The sequence below is a fragment of the Mycetomoellerius zeteki genome, unplaced genomic scaffold (assembly GCF_001594055.1).
Source record: "Mycetomoellerius zeteki isolate Tzet28-1 unplaced genomic scaffold, Tzet1.0 scaffold243, whole genome shotgun sequence".
Classification (NCBI taxonomy): domain Eukaryota; kingdom Metazoa; phylum Arthropoda; class Insecta; order Hymenoptera; family Formicidae; genus Mycetomoellerius; species Mycetomoellerius zeteki.
Window position 1 is genome coordinate 867877 of NW_017257220.1, and position 22495 is coordinate 890371.

At 32.8% G+C, this 22495-nt stretch overlaps 2 protein-coding genes across 3 annotated transcripts in view; both read right to left on the reverse strand.

Annotated features, from left to right (window-relative positions):
• Positions 1 to 18587: 18587 nt before the first annotated feature.
• Positions 18588 to 19082, reverse strand: LOC108723506 (homeobox protein B-H1-like; the record flags this gene model as incomplete). The annotated part of the gene is made up of 1 exon (XM_018449325.1): positions 18588 to 19082. A coding segment is annotated over one exon (303 nt), but the record flags the coding sequence as incomplete, so codon positions are not given.
• The window catches only part of LOC108723525 (homeobox protein Hox-D9), a 12322-nt gene continuing 8820 nt past the window's right edge, over positions 18994 to 22495 (reverse strand). For both annotated transcript variants that reach the window (XM_018449349.1, XM_018449348.1), the window contains one exon: positions 18994 to 19579. In XM_018449349.1, the coding sequence (XP_018304851.1) occupies positions 19083 to 19579 (497 nt within the window). In that variant the 3' untranslated portion in view covers positions 18994 to 19082. The remainder of the gene's footprint in view (positions 19580 to 22495) is intronic.

Consider the following 22495-nt stretch of genomic DNA (forward strand, 5'->3'; position numbering starts at 1 on the left):
AAACATAAATTTTATAATTTTAAAATGAATTTAATAAAGATTATTATTTAATTTATCGATTCTGTCAACTTGAAAAAGAATTTACTTATACTTATGTAAAGAATCATAAATATTATTAATCCAAAATTAATACTTTTCAATTGATATATGCTCTTCGTATATATGTATATTTTGACGTAAAATTATTTTCTAGGGAATGCGACATTCTTAAATATTCTTTTGACGACACAAATAAATCTCTTTGAAATTAAAGAAATGGGTTCAAACTATATAAAGTCGATCTCTGACGCAGTTTCGTTTTGAATTTCAGCTTTTAAAAGGGTGAACGTATAAAAACGTGGGTCGAAATTGAAAACGTAGCCTACTTTCACTTCGTGAGATTCATCTGGCGACTGCATACACTTTATTATGAAAAAATGGTACCCTATGCATGAAGGCAAGGGAAAGCAAAGAGAAAGTTGGGTGTCTCATAGACATATATTATTAGATTTTACTAAAATGTTACTTATTTAGAAAATAGCAATGCTAAAATATTGATAATAATGTAAAACAAATGATAAAAATCAATTGGATGCATTTTGCAGAAAAGCATAATTTTCGACGTTTTTCTTATTAATAACGTGCAAAGAGTTAATTTTTTATTTATAACAATTTTCTATAGACTTTCAATCTCTGCTATATATATGACTGCAAATATACGATTAATATCTACGTCTAGATATTTTAAATTGTTTAATATAAGATAATATATAAATGAAAAATATTGCTTAATATCATCGTAACTCTTTTCAGATAAATAATGAATATGTATAAAGGTATGCGTACATACATGTATGTTACAGGTATATATGTGTCAATTTTTATATACGTATATCTGTCTGAAATATCTTTCATGTGTAATCTAAATTTACTGTTTATTCAGGTTTAGCATATAAATTATATATAATTATTGACACTTAACAAGAATTTGCATTGAAGTACGACATGTTGTATGACGCCGTAATATTATTTCTGTAGAATGCTTATAACATATAGTATATATTTATGATATGTATTTGCAAAAATCTTTATATCTGATAAAACATCTCAAAATATTTTAAACCTTTCTTTCTTATACATTTTATCTACATAATTCTATCTAGATACTATGTGTTAGAGCTTTAATGTGTTGATGTGAACATAAAACGATAGCGCATTATTATCATGATAATAAGTGTGATTTGAAATAAGCATTATTCGTACGTTAATAACGTTAATATCGTTACTAAAAAGCGCAAATGAGCATATTCGTTCGCAGTTAAATTGTATATTTTATACGTATAAATCTACAAAGTTGTGACATTTAAAAGCGATTAAACATGTCGTTTAACACCTACCAAATTTATAATATATTCAGCTTAAAATAATGAGCTATTGTTCAATTTGCTCTTGTTAGATGATTTATTTTCTGATTTATTCAGTCTTTTTCAGTCGACGTGCGTAAATTTTATATATACAATTCACGAAATATGAAGAAATTCTAACAGTGTTTTGACAATAATGATATAAACAATATCCTTTAATGGTGTTTGAATTAAAATTTTTTTGTTAATAATCCCTTGTATTTTAGTTTTAGTTTTTTTTTACCATATTTATTCGAATGTATATATTGATTTCTTGTTAATATTATGTATATATTTATATAAATAATAATATCTAGTTTTTTCAAAATGTGTAATAAAATCCATTATGGAACGATGTAATAATTATTTCAAAAGTACCTGCTATGCAGATTAAATCATTATTACTTAAAGGTATCCATTTTGCAGGAAAAGATGTTCATCTGGAGGTATTAGAATACGGATTATAAGATAGCTTCTCAAATTCGAGATTACCGCTTTGCATCTCGAAGTCGATAATGCTTTCCGATTTCTGCGAGAATATTTTCATGCATTGCATTTAAAGTACACACGCAAGTCACATGGCACTTAGTTGCGCTGTGAAGTCCGCTACCGACTAGCTGTTGGGCGTGGCCAACAGCCATACGACACTTCCACCAATCGATAAGCTTCGGTCCCCTCCACACCGTACTCGAACAATCCGACGGCTTGTGGAGGTATTCACGGGTTTCCCCTCTCGTTCATAAGATCTTATCCTTCGTTCTGGACCTCGCCGGCGATGGAAAAAGTATCCTCTAATTGATTGCTCGAACAAGATTTGTTTATTTTGCTAACACTTATCGTAAACCGACGAGCATGTCATTAATGTTCTTTGAGAAACGGTTAACCATTTTTTTTTTGCACATCCAGTACTTTCCTTTACATAAAATGTCACTTGAAGTATGACGTTATCTTAAATAAATATTGATCAATTATAAAAATGCATTGATAAAATCATTCGTACAGTTTTCATTCAACATTTCTTCAAGAAGCATGGTGGCTTCAATAGAATCGCAGATCATGTTGATATTAATATATAATTTGATTATGTTTACAATTTTGAAGAGGATGAGTCTTCCGCTATTTCTATACAAAGTGTGCGCATTTACAAGTCGACAAAACATTATCTGATTAAAACCTATAAATTAGATATCACACGCAAAGCTCTTAAAATGACAATTGATTTATTATTAATATTGATTATTATGAAAATATTAAAATTTTTGCTTAAAATTTTGTGACATTTTTATATGATAATTTTCGAAGTCAAAGGGACCAGTTGGAATGACATGATTTACTTTGAGTGTGCATGATTAAATATGTATTACTTTCGGTCAACGTCAGAGTATAATTATCTGCGCATGTGATAGCTTGCTACGGTGCTTACCATGATGGTTAGCGGCTTCCGGATCCGCCGGCGGTGTCGATGAACATCATGGCACGCTACGCACTCAATATCACGTGAGATTCTGACAGATTCGCTACGATGCTCGATCATCGCGATCATCAGCCGCTTTACCGACTTGTCACGGTTACCGTGGTAACTCTCGGCGCACATCACTGACGGAAAATCTACAATGAGCGATGGAGTCGCTACTTAAGGGAGGGGAGGGAGGGGGGGTGAACCGGGCCGGTTTCCGCACTCACTTATCAAATATTCTATCTCGCGAGACAACGCGATTCCTGTGAGAATGCGGCACTTAATTACATGTCGATTGACGTACAACGAGACGAGCTCCACTGAATCGCCTTCAGCGGAGCGACGACCGGCAGACCGAAATGAATGACATCGCCGTTCGGCGACGGCGAATGATGTAGCTGGTTCTTTCGCAAATATCTCGCAAACTAGACCGAAATGCCGGATGAATACGACCGGCAAACGCGATGGAACGTCCGTACGTTCGGCGTTCGGCACACTATACGCCTTTGCTATACTATAAGGTAGTAAGTGAGTGAGAGACCAAGCGGGACCCCTACCGGCGCAGCCGTACATCTTAGTATTATGGGCAACTCACATTGGAAGATACGCCATCAAGCATAGCCCTAGCGAGAGCGCGAGAGCGAGCGAGTCGAGCCGAGCGATTGTAAAAGTTTTAGGGACACTTTGCGAACACCCTCTCCCCTCTCCTCGCTACTCTCTCGCTCGCCGGTGCGCCACCCCACAGAACCGCGCCCTGGTTCTCTCACCCCGCCGACCATGGGCGACTAGAAATGTCGGAGAGAGGCGAGAGAGAGAGACCCCGGTGGTGCCACCTCGAAATCCCCCTCCTGATTCTCCCTCTCCCGACAGCTCGGCCACACCAGAGAAAGATGGCGAGGGCCGGAAGAGAGACGAGATCCGGGAAAGAGCATGTAGGAGAGATGCGTTTGCATTCCTCATGATTGTTAATAACCGACGAGAAAGAAAAAAGGGATCGTAAAGAAGAATAAAGAATTGAAAAAATGGAGATCGAGTATCCGATAGAAGAAAGAGGGTGGTATTAACAGTCACTTTTTTCTAGGTATATATTGTCATTCTTCTTCCCTCTTTAGTCTTTCATTCTCATTTTTTCTCTCTTTCTCTATGTCTAAAGAAGAATATTGTTTGAATTTAATGATGAGATGAACGAAGCGTAAAGACTCGTGGCGGGTTAAAGAAGAACATGTATTGGTGCACGTTGTGATATTCGCGACATCGTTGACATGGGCGCGGCCAAAAGAGAAAAGCCAGCAGACGCAAAGAAAAGAAAAGGAGCGGAAAAGAGAAAGAAGGAAACAAACGCGACAGGGAGAGGAAAGAGCGTCTCTGCCTATAGCTGCGGCTAGAATCTCAAGGAGAAGGTTGCTGGGAGAGCGAGACGCTGCGAAATGAAGACGAAGAGGAGGGTTTCTGCTACAACACGCGGTTTCTTGCCACTGTGCGGTGGCGCCCTCCGCTATCCAGCAAGAACCATACCATTCCTCCCACACTTTTTTCCGGATCTATCTCCCAATCGGTTGAGTCTACCAGTCGCTGGCCGCGAATGTCAGGAGACGAGGCTTTGGTGCTGCCATCGCTGCTGCCTTCGTTGTTTTTCCTTGATGAATCCGAGGTCCATCGAATTCCAGCTCGACGATGATAGCAGAATATCTCATGGATAATTCGGTACTAGGTTGAGTACTTTAATGTAGGTTTATAAGTAATGATAATAATAATATATATATATATATATACTCACTTTATAGAGACAAACGGAACAGAATTGTGAGAAGAGTATTAGCAAATTTAGAGAAAACAGAGAACGAAAAGAAAACGACAAATTTGTTTTATTAACTCTTCATTATTCGCGCAAGGTGTCCAGGATAGGTGAGGATGAAGTGTCCTCAACCTTATAAATTCACTAAATGTATAAGTGTTATTTATACCCATTATTATATTTAAGGCAAGTTATTTTATAATTTAAAAAGTTTTGCATTAATCTTTATCTTAAGAATGTATAAAATATTATCAATCTTTAATAAATTGCAATTGTAAATCATCAAAGAGAACAATGAAAATTGAAATATAATGTTAGGGTTGTCAGAAATAATCAACGCGCGATTACGATTGTTAAAAATACCACGCGAGTAATGTAGAGTTAACTATCTAATAAACGAGAATGGATTAAAATGGATTGAAATTTTTTTTATCCGAATGCGTATTTCAAATAGCGAATACTTTTTTTGGATTTAATTGGATTCATTTGGATTCAATTAGATTCAATTGGATGTAATTGGATTGAAAAACTGCATTTCCTATTCAAAATTTTGAATTGAACAGTATTCACAATGCACAGAAAAAGCTGATATTATTTTTAGATTGAAAGGCATAGAGATATGCTCCATGCTATTCCTATAAATGAATAAAAATGCATTCAGGATTGAAAAGCATTCATTCAATTTAACATTCGTGAATCCATATTTCTGAAAATCTGAATCCATTTCAATCCATTTCAATTCATTCTCGTTTACTGGATACCTAAGGCAGCTTAAAATTTAGTTCTTTGTTCAAGCTTGTCATTAAGAAATAATCACGCTGTGCATTTACTAGACTGTGAAATTTGCACTTCAATGAGTTTCTAGAAACTTCAATTTTTGTTAAGTAAGTTAGCGATATCGTACACAATAATTTTTGAATATAGAAATTATCTGTAAGATGTGAACTACAAAGAAATGTTTTCTTTTTGTTTGCTCATTTTACATGACTTATTTTCATCGTGTTACTAAAAGCTTCTTTAATTGCATACGGTGTATATCTATGGCCTGCGGCGTGTTCGCGGTAAGATTCACGGGGGGATTCGCAAAATGTTAACTCGGTGCCAGCAAGGTAGCGAGGCCGGTTTCGAATTAAAATGTGAAGGAACTTTAAACATCGACTGCGCGCACGTCGAGGTATAACACATTGCGATTATCGTCCATATTAATCCCAATTAAAGCGAGAATACCGAAGAGCGGGTTAAAGGCTCCTCCTCTTCACAAACCTACAGGGATACAGCGATATAATAAAATCGTAAAATGACGGCACTGACCGTGTGTTTGGCGCGGATATCATCCGGTCGCGATGGCAAGGGAACCGGCCATGAGAGAGACAGTCCTCCACACGTGAAGCATAAAATACCCGGTTAAATGTGCCGAACGAATACGAAAAAGTCTAATATGAAAAACCCCATACCACTTAGGAAAGACGACGAGTTCGAGTTTGTGCCGTGGACCAATCTCGGCCAACCAATCAGAACATGAGGATTTTGCGAAACGAGTAAATAAATTGGACGGTTCGCGGCGAGCTTCCTGGAATCTGGGAGACATCTTTTGTGTGGCGTATGCTCTTGAAACCTGGAAGGGTATATAAACGAACAATGTTGCATAGAATGCGAAAAAGTTTGAAAAATAGGACTACCATTTTGTTCTCTTACTGTCTTTTATTATTATCATTTTCCTTGGAATAAGAATGATTATTATATACTATTTATATACTTTTAATTTATGATAATACATTTATGTGGTACGGAGAATTTTATTATTTTGAAGAAATTAAAAATATGTTATTCATAAGTGTATAATAATGCATATTTATAGAAAAAATATACGAAAAAATATATTTTGAATAATTTTCATATAACGTTTTAAACGTAAATTTATTCATTTATATTGTGTTAAAAATACAAGATATAATAAATAACTATATAAGAGATCGTAAAATTTTTCTATTTTGGATGATTTTCAAAGTATTTCTTCTCAAGAGAAATGAAGCGAGAAGGCTATTACTGCCGATTTCGTTCACACGTAGTTACAAAGTAAGGACGAAGACAGCGAGAACAAGAAGAACGAGACTCGTGAGGCGGTATGTGGTAGGAGAACGAAGTTCCACATTTCAGAGGCAGAGTCAACATGGTGGCCGTGACGAGGACGATTCTTGCTCCGACAAGAGAGGCCAATGGACAACGACGGTCTCGTCCCACCCCATAATGCCCCATATACTTGGCAATTTATGCGCCGAAACGTATTAAATAGCTTTCTGCCCCCACTATAATGCGCGATCCTCTCGACGGCGCGCAGGCGTCTCTATAGCTGCGACGGTAACTATATATTAAAGCCAATATTTTTAAATGCGATACACCTACATTGTAAATACCGGTGTTTTGTGCGACCCTTTCTAAGAATAGATCCACTTGCGACATTCGGCCGCGCTGAGCCGCGCGGAGGCAATCATACGGTGCGCGCTATGGCGGGAATGTAGATTCCGATCTTTGTGTTGAAAGCTTTTAGCCTCGTGATGTCTTAAGACTTAACAAAGACGACTAAGAATATTACGAAGAGTATTTTAGGGTATTTTTATGAAAGATCAATCGATAACCGGATAATCACGTTCCCGACGAATCGATAAATTTTAGATAATATCATACAATACGTAGAAGAGATAATAAGATGATAAGATGATGAAGATACTAATATACAAACTTGTTTATATCTCAGAAACAGTTGAGCTTTCGACTTATGTTCGCTTTTTATTCACAATATCAGTATGGTGTGTAGGCTAGAGCGGAGCTAATTGTGGTGACACTTTTTCTTTAAATTATTATAAATCTTCACACAATTACGATAGACTAATGATAAATGCTTTAAAACGTTGCATGTTCATCTGACTCAATGATTAAGTACTTATAAATCTTTAATATATCTTATAATAAGAAAAAAATTACGTTAATTACAAGGATGCAAAGTGGATCAATATGTCCCATCTATGGGGCATGTTGAGAATCCTCGAAGGATAAGTTGAGTCATGAAGATAATTGTTTATATATTATTAAAAATATGAAAGGATTATGTGTATATTAATCAAATTTTTATTATTTTCATCTTAAGTATAATAATTTGTAATATTCTTTCTTTTTAATTGCTTTAATTAACAAAATTAAAAAAACTAAAATCTTTACTCTTTATAATAATAATTAAATGTAAAATATATGTTTAATCGTTAACATAAAATAAAAAGCATCGATAAAGACAGATTTCATTTGGACATTTATTTGTCCAACTTACCCCTATGCGTAACTAGCCCCGCTATACCTTACTATCTACCATATAAACGCTAATGGTGTTTAAAAAAACCATTAGCGCCCGCGCGCGCGTGTGTTTATATGGTACATAGAGTAGGATAGAGCGGAGCTTATGTATAGGGGTAAGTTGGACAAATACAAATATCTAAATAATCAAAATATATATAGATACGTCTATGCTTGCGTAAGGTTGCATAAAGACAGAGATTACTGCGCTTAATGCAATAATCTATGTCCGGCTGTCAACAGCTAAACACGTGCGCTTTTTATTAAATACCCTGTATAAAAGACAGCACAACACTCGGAGAGATGATAACATGTCGTGATGATAATTTATTGCAATTCTAGCGACATTTGTCGTTAGTACTAGTAGAGATTTATACTCCACAATTATTTTTAAACAGAGTTCCGGCTGCAATTTTTTTCAATTTTGATTTTTTAGTATAAAACATGCGGAATTTTTTTTTTATTTTTATAAGAAACTGTAGAACTATAAAAAGTGCTACTAAAAGTGTCATTATTTCTTTAAGATTAATAGAATGTCGTGTTAACTTCACAAATTTATCTAAAAGTGAGATGTTAAGTTAACATGATATTTTATTATTAATATACGTAAAAAAAATAATGACGTAAAAAAGTTCTAGTAGCACTTTTCATAGTTCTACGGTTCCTTATAAAAGTAAAAGAGTTCCGTAATTTTTATTTTTAACCTAAAAGACCAAAATTGAAAATATGACTTCTTAACACTTCGCGAATCTAGTGTGATACTTCCACTCTAAAATGCGAGAAAAATATGAATATTTCCGTTAGTACTACTCGGGATCTACTAATACATGTAATTTGAAAATAAAATTTTAATAATTATCAATTTTAATACACTTTAAATATGTAATAGGCGCCAAGACCTGTCTTGACCGAATACAGTTTTTCTTCTTTGCACACATATGAAAAAGTAAAGATTTTATTTAATATAATGCCTTTCATTATGGATTTTTGATGAAATTACATATTTAAAGGTACATAAACAATAATTTAAAAATATATATATTTTAAACAATATCCATTCAAAACAATATTTTACAACGATTCATACTTTTTTGCCGCTGCAAGGGTGTAAAAATATCTCAGATGACTATTTCTGAGTTAAAAATAGAGAACATACACAAACAAATTTTTTACGAGATCATCGTCTTAAATAACACAGTGCTTCAAATTTTGACTACTTCTGTATGCATTTTTCTTATTTTTGTAATGTAACCAAATTTATCTCTTATTTAATATTTTTCATGCTTTATTTCTCTTTTCGAGATCACATCCTGAATTTTCCAACAGCAATCACCATGTCAACAATCGCGTGCGCTGTTCTAGTAAATTCTAGTTTCATTACACACATGCGTGTTAATTTACAAACGGTAATAAAACTGCAGAATGTCTGTCGTAATCCCTCATCGAGTCGACCAAAGATAGAAAATTCGAGAGCGAGAGATAGTCGAATTATTCTTTCCCTTTCTTTGCCTCCAGACAATTGTCTATTGCCTAATGGAATTGCCATCCCCAATACGCGAGTGGGCGAAGCTTAAGTAATAGTAAAACGTTACCAAAAGGAAATGGCAATGCCCTTACTTCGTTATTCCTTTCTACTTCGCCTTCTTCGCCATAAAAATTGTAATTCTTGTTTAATCAAATAAAAAGATTCGATTATTATCATTTTTGTTTTAAATGTTTTGTTACTATTAAAATATTTATATGTTGCAAACATAAATAAAAAGAAAATAGAAATAGAAAAACATTTATTACAATTTAGAATAGACAGGAATCCAAATAAATTTATTCGTGATAGATCCTTAAAATAATCAATAGGTATCTACATTAAAGTTATCGTCTGACAGAAATATTCATGAAGTAAATGTTGAAAATTGAAAATATTTTTGCATTGTTGAGAAGTAGCAAATTACATGTAAAATAATTGTTTAAGTTACAGAAGATTCTTTTAATTATGTAGAACATAATATGTAGCATAAAACATAGCAGAAGAGTCAAAAAAATGCAAAATATATCACGCTACTCTGCAGTCTCAAAAATTCCATCGAGCATTTCTGCAAAAATGTCGCGATCTTCTACTTTCTTCCATTTTATAATCCAGGCGGAAAATTGCTTTTCCAGACTAACGCGCAATCCGAGTGAAATGGCAAAACTGCATCAAGTCACGATGCAGTGTCGCAAAGAGGCGTGAGAACTTGAGATTATTCGTTTTTTCTTTCCTCTTTTTGCGTCGGAAAACTTTTATCCTTTCGTACTTTCACGTGACACGTTGAATACGGCGAAGCCAAGATTCGCGTTAATCCCCGAGGGAATGGAAAAGTCGGCGCACGAGTCAACTCGTAACGTGGAATTCAATTTGAGTTGAACGACAAAACTGAGCTGCAGATTGATCGAGTCTCTGTCTCTCCTCAAATGTCTGTCTCTTGGCGATTCTACCAAGTTGGCGTCGAATAGGAGCGTGAGGGGCGGATATTTCTCCCGCTGTTAGAATGGCTCCACGAAATTGCAAAAAGAAGAACGTTCCGTCAACCTTTTACTAGGACAGGATCCGGGAGTTTCTCTTATTGATCGTTTTTCGAACAATGTTGCATCGAAACTGCCATTCGAATAATTAATACAAATCGCCTCTCAGCGCGATACAAAGAAATTTATCCCGAATTTCATTTGCTAATTAATGCAAATCGGGAGAATTAATGTGTGCGTCTATCATCATAAAATATTTATTAACTTATTTGTGTAGAGATAGCTACTTTGTACTATTTTATATACTTTACGGAATAATTTCGCGTTTAATGTTATACGAATACACACTATTTTTTTGCTAAATTATTTTGAAAGATGAGGAATAATAATTTTGTTCGTCAGAAGTTGCTTAAAAATATTGCGCATAACCGATTATTTGCAATAAAGTAACCACGTCATCATAATTACACATCAGCTCAGATAATAAAGATTGTCATTGTGAGGTACAGTTCCTAAGAAAAAAAATAAAGAAAACATTATATATTCGAGGCTCGCGGGTGACAAATGGAATGCTGTCTTAACCTTCGTGCAATATGACGTAATTAAAGATAGAAAAACAATTGAACTTTCCTTGTAATATTTACGGGGTTTCGTTTCCAATTGAATTAACAATGAACATGCAAATATGATGCTAAATATGGAAAAATTGATATAAACTGATATAAATTAATCAAAATGAAAAGCATAAAAAATATTTCATTTCTGCAAAATTTTTGAAGACAAAGTGTTTTTAAGATTCATAACCAATTAAAATAAGTCTTTGAAGCATGTGAAATATTTGCGGACAAGTATATAAATCTAATATAATCTAGTTAATATAACACATTTATTCTAACATTATTTATTATAATTATAGTTTCCTACATTTTATAAATTAGATAAAATAACCATATATCTACAAACCATTTAAACAATTATAATTGTTTTATACGAATAATGATCTTCCTTCGATGCTTGTGAAATCACTTAAACATAATTCAAATATAATTAACACTTGTATACTTATACATATTATATGTAATTGTCACTTCAATAATCACTGTACTATTTTGTGTGTAATTGTTTGAACATTCATTTTTTAAAATATATAAGTCCACTTCATTTATGAGATATTCGGTATAATGGCTCAAGTAATAAAGAAATAAGTTTGTTATTATGTAAAACTTTCATTACATCTTTCTTTGAATAAATCTTTATAAAGTTGAATTTTTAATCTTCTTTACAAATATAACTTAATCATACTACTCACATATCAACATGATTATGACACTTAATTAACCAACACAAATTATTAGGTATTCATAAGTAAAAAGAAACCTTTAAATGATTTCACATATCAAGTTACGTTATTACTCATCGCAGCATCGCACACAACTGAAGATGTAAATAAAGTTACGATAGGATTAGAAAGTTGTGACAAAAGTTTCTAATTTTTTTTTGTATCAGTAGAGGGGCAGAATTTTGAAGAATTCTGTCCTTCTTTACTGCCAGAAAAACATCAAGTGATTTAGTTCGGACCCAATTTTTTTGATCATTGGAAAGTCGGACACTCGATTCTATGGATGGCATAATAGTTTGCAATAAAGAAACTTTTTTTACTCTGTTTTATAAAGTGTGTGCACTATGCTTTTGAAATCATTACTCGTTGCACTAAAAATAATATATTAGAAATATTTATTGATTAAACATTGAGAAAATAATTAAATGACAAATAGTCAAGTAAAAATTGTTTTTTTACGGTTACTTTGTTAAATTAGTTTAATAATGAAATTTATTTTTATAAAATCAATAAATATTTAAATCTCTAATAGTCTAATAATCTTCTTCTATTTATGTTTACATACATAGAGTAATATTTTGCTTTACATTGTTAAAAAAGATTTAATCAATTTTCAGTTTTACTTTCTAATTTATTAATTACTATATGTATCTCGTTTATTTTCCATTCGTTTTATTTTTAAGTTAACATATATATTTATATATCTGTATGTATACATATATAAGAGGAAAATAATCTTTACAAAATAGATATAAATAATATCTTATGCTATGTGTTCAGTACTTACCAACAAATTTTCAATTAAAAATCCTTTTTGACAAATCTTACAAAATCTTAAAATATTGTCATATTATAGTCTTGAATGTTCTATCTGTCAAAATTTAAATATATCTATTTTATGTATTAATTAGGATATCATACAATTTTACGTAATAATTTAATATCCAATTTCATAAATAGTTATTTAAAATAATTTTAAAAACTCTAATATAATATCATCACTATTATATATCTGTGTACTATTATATACCTAATATATCAAATAAGACATAATGATAAAATAAGAAATAGAAGTAAATAATGGCCATAACGCTCAAAGCTAGATCTTTAATGCTTAAATAATTTAATCTGAATTACTATATATACTATATACATATGTACATGCATATACATGTTCCATATTTATAGTCATTCAAACTGCGCGCCGAATTGGTTTTTCAGACTTATAAATGCAATTAAACTATTGTAGTAATATCACGAATTAAATTGATAACCAATTTTTAATAATTTGATGCTCAATTAGGCATCCTATTAGAAAGATGTTAATATGCTGAAAAATTGTAAATAAATATTGCGAAAAATATTACTTCGACCGGATTTCTTGTATTCCGTACAAGCATTAGGATCCGTTAGTAAAGATTAGTGGCATCTTAAGCCACTATCGAGGCCTTAGTAATATTCTTCGCAATAATCAGTGTAAGTATGGAAACGTCTTTTTTTCAGGCGATATAATATAAGCAATAAAAATCTTACTGGACTTACATTTGATAATTTAACAATAAAAAATAGAAGTAATGGCCATAATGGTCGAAGCTAGATCTTTAATGCTTAAATAATTCAATACGAATTACTATATATACTGCCATTACTTCTATTTCTTGTTGTTGAATTTTCAAATGTACGGTCCAGTAAGATTCTTATTGTTTATAATGATAAAATGTTTTTTTGTATTCAAACGATTTTTATACATTATACAATATTCTGAATTTGTAATTGTGAGTAAAAATTTACATACCTCTATCAATTAATTTTTTAATTGCATGCAAAGGATATTTAAAGCATAAATATGAAATATGAAAAAAATGCATAGGTATCCTATTCTACTAAATAATTGTATGTTCTAAGAATATGTACAACTTGCAAGTTAAAAATATAAAAACAGCCTAATTATATATTTAAATAATCCTCAAGTACTCTTAATTTAAAATTATCACTTCGAAATTATAAAAATTTTTACATATAATAGTATGAATACAATATAAGTACTTACTTCGTGGAATACATTTTAAGAGGTAAAAAAATTTTGATTAATTATTGTACTTCATTTGATACGGAAGGAACTTCATGCTTTTTTCTCTGTAATTACTTTGGCACTAATATAACATATTTTATTATTGCACTTCGATACAGGAATAATCTTGTTTTTATTTACAAGTAGCATATAATTTCTACCTTACGAACATATCTTAATATCATACAAATACAATTAAAATGTGAATGGATAAATGTAGGAATGGAAAAAATTGAATAAAATGCACAGTTTGAAAACATGTTTAAAAGTAACAAAAACAATTTGCATTTACTTCATGTCATATTTTTCTCAAGTTCTAGACATTTGTTATTAAAGAGTAATAATAAAGTCGTAATATTTAACTATTTTTTTTAACCTATTAATCATTAAACTCATAAAAAAGTTCAAGTTCAATTTTAAATAAATTATAAATTTTCGTGGATTAAATAGCATTACATCTCGACAAGTACAGTTGAGTGTTAAATGTTTGTACTTTTCCAAAATAATATATTTCTTCAAAAAAAGAGATATTGCAGATATTTAAAGAAATATTATATAATATTAAGCTTTGATATGTTGAATACTGAATAGCAAATTTAATATCTCTTATATGTGTATTTTTAACTGTAATGCATTTAGAACCACAAAAATTTGTAAAATAAAAAATCGTTTAAACTCGCAAAAATGCGAGTATTTTATAAGGAACAGTCAATATAAACAAAATTAGATGCGAGATTTGTTAACATGTTAAATACAAAAATAAAATAATCGCATGTTGACCAAAATATTATATAACATTAAATTAAAAATTTTGCAATATTCTGAGTACTTTTAAATAAACTATATTGTACTTCTCATAACTTTCAGGTTTTTTAGGAAATTATAATAATTTCAAAAGTATTATATAAAATAAAATTTTAGCTTATATAAAAGAAAATTTACATTATATTTTAATGTACGCCTGTTAAAATGTAATATAAAAGGATTGCAAAAATATTTTTCTTCATTATTTTTGCGTGCATGGGTTAAACATAATTAATTTGATAAAAAAAACATGACGATTTATTTATAATATTTTGTAATATGTGTTTTTGTAATATGTAATATAATGATCATACGTGTGTGATGGAGATTTTTAAACAGAATATTAAACAATTAATATTTACGCATATAATTTACAGATACAGCGCATGATAATATACAATATGAAGTGGCAAATCAAGAGAAAGATGATCTAATAGTTCTTTACTGCATGAAGAGCAATATTGGACAACATAAATCGTACAATTATGATTTTTACATTTATTTCATGTATTAGTAATAACTTGATGTGTTATAGCTTTATCGTCGCATATAAAAAAAATAACAGAAAAATATTTTAGCAATTAAGTCACAAAAATATTTAAAAACATTTTTATATAAAACAATTTTTTTAAATAAAAAGGTGTTATCTCTCAACCCACTTTCCTTTTCCAGCACCTCAACCACATAACATATAACTTTAATTTTTTAGATTACTCATTTTCCGAATTTTCCAGACTATTAATTAAATTAGTACAAAATCTTAAGCATTAGAAAATTTTCCATGAATCAGAAAACATACAATTTCTGTTTGTATGTTAAGAGATCGAAAAGTTCTCTCCAGATTGGGCATCGTAAATCTGTGGGTCGGAAAATCAAGTCAGTATTTAGAGCGGATAAAGATAATAATGTGTATTTACTTCCTTTCTCCGTTCCGCTACTCTGTCTGTGTGCGCATGTGTATAGATTATTGTAATAATGTTATTATTATAGGCTGATAGAGGTACATACAAAACAACACACAATAAAAACAATAACATAATATTAACGTGACGCTCACAATAATAATGATAATAATATTAATAATAATATAATATAATATAATAATAATCTTAAGAATTTTTTTAATAAGCATAATAAACATCGTCAGTGGTATATTTAATAACTAATTACAATCAACTTGCAGCAAAGCTTCGGACCTCACGGTAAACGCAACAGGATCGCTACCGTCCGAAATTTCCCATTTAATCATTCCATTTGAAATTATTTATTTCGTTATCATTTATATTGTATTATATTATCGTCGTTACATAATTAACTGTTACAATACCGTGGCAGAATTATACAGTTATCCGAAACTCAGTCTCTCACGAATTCAAATTCATTCTATACGATCCACGTCTCATTATCGCGCTGTCTTTATTTCTTCATTCAGTCGCGTTTATCTGCTGTCGTCGTGCGCAGGTATTTCATATGCTTAAGAATTTCCAATTCATAGTTATCTTGTTTTTGTTTTAAAATCTTCTTTTTCTTTCTCACGGGTTTTCCATGTCTCTTGCCCCTCTTGCTTACGCTCTCGGTCCTTCTTTCTCGCTTTCTTTCTCTATCGATTTTTCCAGTGCAAGGCCTGTGCCTACTTTTCATTTTGTACCACAAAACATACATTCGTATCCACAGCCGTGTGACACGTTCGTGTCACCACACATGAAACAAATGTACTCTTGCTTACAGAACATACGTACATATATGTGTGCGAATATACCTACACGTACACATATATACATACACACACACCCATCCGAACACATGCATACATAACATACACAAAATACACGTATATAATATATTGTAGCCATTCACACGGACTCAGTAGCCCTTTGTAATTTAGATAATGTTGCACCTTAGAATAGAGATCCAGTGTGATAATTTCTTTTTCATTTAACACCTGATTAGATTACCTACTTATTCGCTGATGTTCTGTTCAAAATTGTATTCCGGCCGCGCTTAGGACTTCGTTCATACGAGATCGATTTTCTCTTACTATGTTTCTCGTCGTGAAAGACATGAGCACGAGTTTTAAACAAAAGATGTAAAACGACCGGAAGACATGATATATCCGTCGTGACATATCCATTGAATATATTTACAGAGATTAATACTTGTGACATTCACTGAACGCAAAAAAATAAATGTATATATATTAATAATTATCAATAATCATGTATACATGATTATTGATAAACATTAATTAACAAATACGTCTTAGACATTTTTAGGTCTAGCCAAAAGTATAGGATATAATCAATAAGAACATATCAATTCCATAATTAATTTTAATATTAAATTAATTTTTAATATTAAAACTTAACAAATGTCGATTTAGAATATCAATTGACGTCACGCCCAGTTTTTATCAACGGATACTTAGAATATCCAATGGTAATGGAATATTATAAAAAAATTTTCGGCACCGGTTTTTTAACAACTTAAACCACAAGTTTTTATCACGTGTTACCAATTATCATAAAAAATAATGCAATTACGCTATCTCGTCACTAAGCAATAAAGTTTATAGTGTTAAGTACCACAACCTTTTTTTCCTTTCACGGCAAGAATTTCGCCCGCGCGCGAAGATGAAAATACTGAGCCTACGATCTTAACCCTGTATAACATCATAATTTTTATGAAGATCCCAAACTCAGCCTAGAATGGTACAATAGACCACTAGTCTGGCTACTAGGTATATTTTTAACATAAATCGCTTTTCTTCAATACTAAGAATTATAGGTACTAATTTGCGATCCTGTTTAGGCGATTAGTACGACATTATGGACGTAACTACCTATCTTTTCGGATACGCTCGTGTTCTATACTGACTTCAAAATTTACCACTCTTTAATTTTGTCACGACAGGCAAATAATTGAATAACAAAAGAAGAAAATATTTATCTGACAAATTACTTTTGATTTTTGTTCTTGAATCAAAAATCGTCGTCATAAATAACACATATTTCGATAAATGTAAACTACACACTAAATGTGGCTACGTCACAAGTTTTTTAAATCATACATGTGTGTATGATAATTTAAATTCAAATATTACTGAGAGCAAACATTTTTCGCAAATAAAATTTTTATGATCTATATTTCAAAAAAACGTTTCAAGAAAATAATATTTAAAAAACAGATATGAAGAGCGTAAATGACGAGCAATAATAAAATTTTTGCTAATGTTAACTTTTTAATATTACCTAACTGTACAATAAGTAGGTAGTTGACAAGATTTGCAGGTCCTTAACGCGGTTATATATAACCCATACCGAAGTGGAAAATTAATTTAAAGAGCGATACACATGCATTTACGCGAGATCAGTGAGTCCACTTACCCCCAAAAGTGACCCATCCGCTTTACGACTTGCGATTCTCGACCGTCCAGCCCTAACTGCAAAATCAATGGTGTCTGATTGAATCAACTCCGGGTGTAACTGCAACGATACGTTCCAATCTCCAAATGTGTGACTCGGGCCCGATAATAGACGGAGATGTGAGACGGAGTAAACGAGTACATGATGCGACTGAAGGAGGAAAGAGGAGACTCTGGGCGGTGGGAGGAATAGGGGTACATTAAGTGACATTAATTACCTCTTTACTTTATGTATATGTGTATATATATATATATAACTGGAGAAAATACTACCGAATTACGAATTGGACAGATTGCTTGGTGTCGCCCGATGACGTGTATTATTCGTAAAATACCGACACCCGACACCGACACTCGAAGAGTCTTCGGACCGCTTGAAATAATGGCCCCAAACGCGCCCTTTCTATACAATAGCGAAGTTTTCGCTTGATTTTGAATAATAATAATATAATTAATAATTAATAATATAATTAATAATTAATAATAATATACTACGCGCGAACTTTTTATCTTTCCTTAGAAGAAGCAGTCTTTGTACGGCTGCTCGACAGAGTCCATGAGTTTTCATCGAATTCCCGTGGACGTGGATATTGATCGACGATTTAGCGGGATCGCCTCAATTTATTCGAGGCATCTCGACGGGTTTTCTCTGGGGCGTTCAGTGCGTTCAGGCGGCCAAGCCGTGAGGCGTTTGATGGAGGAGAGCGGGATACTGTTGAGCCACGTGCGCCAGCTGATGATGATGGCTGCCGGAGTGTGGGTGCGTATGTGTATGTGGATGGACTACGGCCGTGGCGGGCGTTACAGTGCCCGACGACGATACGTGAGTCGGCGGCAGCGGCGTCTGGGACTGCGGTGCGTGGAGGCTATGGCTATGACCTGCTACCAGGCTGTTATGGCTGCCCCCGCTGCTGGACGAGGTATGACTGTGATGATGATGCCCGAAGACGACCCCAGAGAAGGCCACGGGTCACTGATGATGCTTCGTGGAGCCATTCGCATGATGCGCCTGCGCGACCACGTGGTGACTCGAGGGTGGTGCGTGTGCGGTGCTCGGATGGTGATGACTGCCGGTCGCCGCGTGGTGATTCGCGTTATTGGCGCTGCTGCTGTTGTTGTTGTTGTTGTTATTTTGCTGTTGGGTCTGCCGCTGGCTGTTCTTCTTGTTCTTCATCCGACGATTTTGAAACCAGATCTTGACTTGGCGTTCGGTCAGATTTAGGTTACGCGCGAGCTCCCATCGCTTCTGTTTTGATACATAAGCGTTAAAGAGAAACTCTTTCTCCAGCTCGAGAGTTTGAAACTTGGAGTAAGGTTTGCGTTTCTTCCGCACCGTCACCTGGCCCGTCCATTCCAAGGGGTTGGAGCTGCCGCACCCGACGCCCATCCCCGCTACGCCAACCCCGACTCCCACACCCGCAAGCGAACCTGCGGGAAACAAGGAAGATGGGGAGGAACCCCACATCACTTAACACAATTAGTTTGCCGATGATAAAACAACCTAGCTGCTAGCTAGTAATATTCAGCAAGGAAATGTCGCAAAGGCGGATGATATAAATTCTCAAGATGGGTTTCAATATCATTTGTGCTTTTGATTTTACCAAATTTATTTTGGCCCTATTCGGATTAGACAATACGATTATAATCAATAATCAAATCAATCGAAACGAATAAATTAAACCAAATGAAATGTTATAGACTTTATTACTGTGTGTAGAGATTAGTTTATAGTTTAGTCATTAGTATATTCGAGATTTTGAATGAAGAAAGTGGTTGTACCTGTTTCTTTATCATAATTGCCATTTGTTACTACGAAGTGACTAGCAAAAATGAGCGCAAACACACCGGTTCGTTAGTTCGTGCATTGGCGCGTAACCGATACCGTTATTCTTTCTTTTTTTAATAAACATTCCGTAATCATTCATTAGAAAGATAATTCTGCCATCTAGATCGTATAATAAATCAATAAATACAAATTGTGTTTACTTATTGCTCAAATTTATCATTTCGCGTATGTAAACATATCAATCCAGAGAAATTACTGAAAATGAGAAATACGTATACTCGCTACTGCGATTGTAGAAAAAGTGACTTAAAAAAGTCCTAAAAAGGAAGGGAAGCAGATATCCAGAATTAATTGCGTTACATTAAAATGTTTAGATCGCCACTAATTATAAACGCAGAAACAAATACTTCTTAATTTTTTAAATTTTTGTAATAAATTATTGAACAATGTATTCTCTAAGATCTATATTACTATTTTTATGTAATAAAAAGTATTATTTCGTCAACAAATACTATTAAAAAAATGTTGATCAAAATTTTCACATCAAAAATGATGATTTAGCAGATACGATTTAGTATGTTCTCATTCTCGAACTCTTCGCTTTCCATTGTGTTCCCGTATTAAGATTCTACACGAGGAACTAGATCTGGGTGGGGTACATCAGCAACTAAATCCGCGCCTGATGCAACTCTCCAAATGTCAAAGCGTGCACTCCAGCTGCATGTGCGCGCGCAACATTATTCATACATATAAACGCGTGTATATACACATGTACAACATGCGCACGAGGGTTGCCGTGGCCGTTCCTGGCACAGTGGTATGATATAATTGGACCGGTTCTACTAACCGCACGAAAAACATGAAGCCGGAGTTAGCGCAGAACCGTTGTTAGGCTGGTTCTCTAGAGCGTTTCGACTGGTCGGTGGTTTTTAACAGGGTACTCTATACTCCGTTGCAAACCCAGAATGTGGAGCGACGCGAATGCATTTGTTAAAGCGGAATATACGATGGGATGGTGCAAGGTACGTACGGCACATCCGCGCCAGTGGAATGAAGCGATTACGAAAGCTCGCGACTCATCCGGCTATCTTTAACCCAGCCATGGACTGGATAAACGTCTTCTTGGTGTACGAAAATGCAACAAAATTATTTCTATTTGCTGGGTTGTCTGGCGATATTTCATATTTTTCACGTATATAGAAAAAGGAAGAAGGGGTTGTTTCTACGAAGCTACTACCTACATTTTATACCACAAAATATCAAATTGCCTCCTTTTTCATCGTTACCATCGAATATAAAATTAATTAATAATTTATTCAATAACAAGAATAAATCTTAGACCACAAAACTTTTTAATCAAAGAGATCGAATCATCTATCTTTAGCCAATCTGAATAAATACTACTATCGAATGCAGCCTTATTTGATCCGTCGGAACATGTGCGTATAATGGACGTTATCTGCGCATCATTATAATATCTCAGTTGTCACGCAGGTATTTTTATGAATCTCAGATGTCACGCAGATATTTTTATGAATCTCAGATGACAGTTCTCTAGATTTATTTACTATTAAAGCTATAATTTTTCTTGCAGCTTAAATCGTAAAATAAAAACACATAACCGCGAGTTAATTAACACGCAAATTATTAAAATATGTGTTGTACTATGATATCTTAAATATTTTCAACCATAAGATTTTGCATGCGTTTGCATGAACGAACGAAGAATTTTGCCCCTCGAATTTCATCCCGAGTTCGATTCTCGCATTTTCCTCTATTCCATCCTCCAGCCTTTCTCTATCTTTCTTTTTTTATTGATATGCTCTCTTGTTGCCTTGATGTGATTACTTAAGCAATAAGAATTTATTGCGCATTAAAATTATAATAAGAGTAACTGACCTTTGTTAAATATTTTTAATAAAGGTCAGTTACTTTTACTAAAAAATATAAAAATATTTAACAAAGATCAGGATTATCACAAATATTGATACAAAACGAATGGAGATAGAGAGCATGTGTGTATATTAAATGAGTAAACGATGAATTAATGACAAATCGTTAGATAGCAGTTTACTTAATGTTTTATAAATTTCGGAATAAATATTCTAGTTTGAGATTCAATCAAAGATCTAAAACAGTCAATATATTAAATATTCACATTTAAAAAAATAATGTATAGATAACTATATCAATATAATTTTCATATAAATATCTTTTTAATTTTAGAATTTTTATCCAGCTTAATTCAAAGATTAAAATAAACGGCATAACGATACATATTTTTAAAAGAGGAATAGGGTAAAAGACCATATTACTGGCATATTATAAGCGTTTAGTCATATTTGATTTAGTATATTTATACAATTAATGATAATTTAAAAAAGTATTAAAAATAGTTTTTTTAATTATTTCAATTATGAACTTTACATATAAAATAAAAGATAATTTAAATAAAATTAACTGTTTTTTTTTATTTAATAAAATAAAGAGCAAACTTAGTTGCACCTAATATTGGCAGCCTAAAATTTCGTTGTTCGTAATACTAGCAACCAGATGAATGCATTACTGATAGTTTTTCATATTAAATTATTGTACCT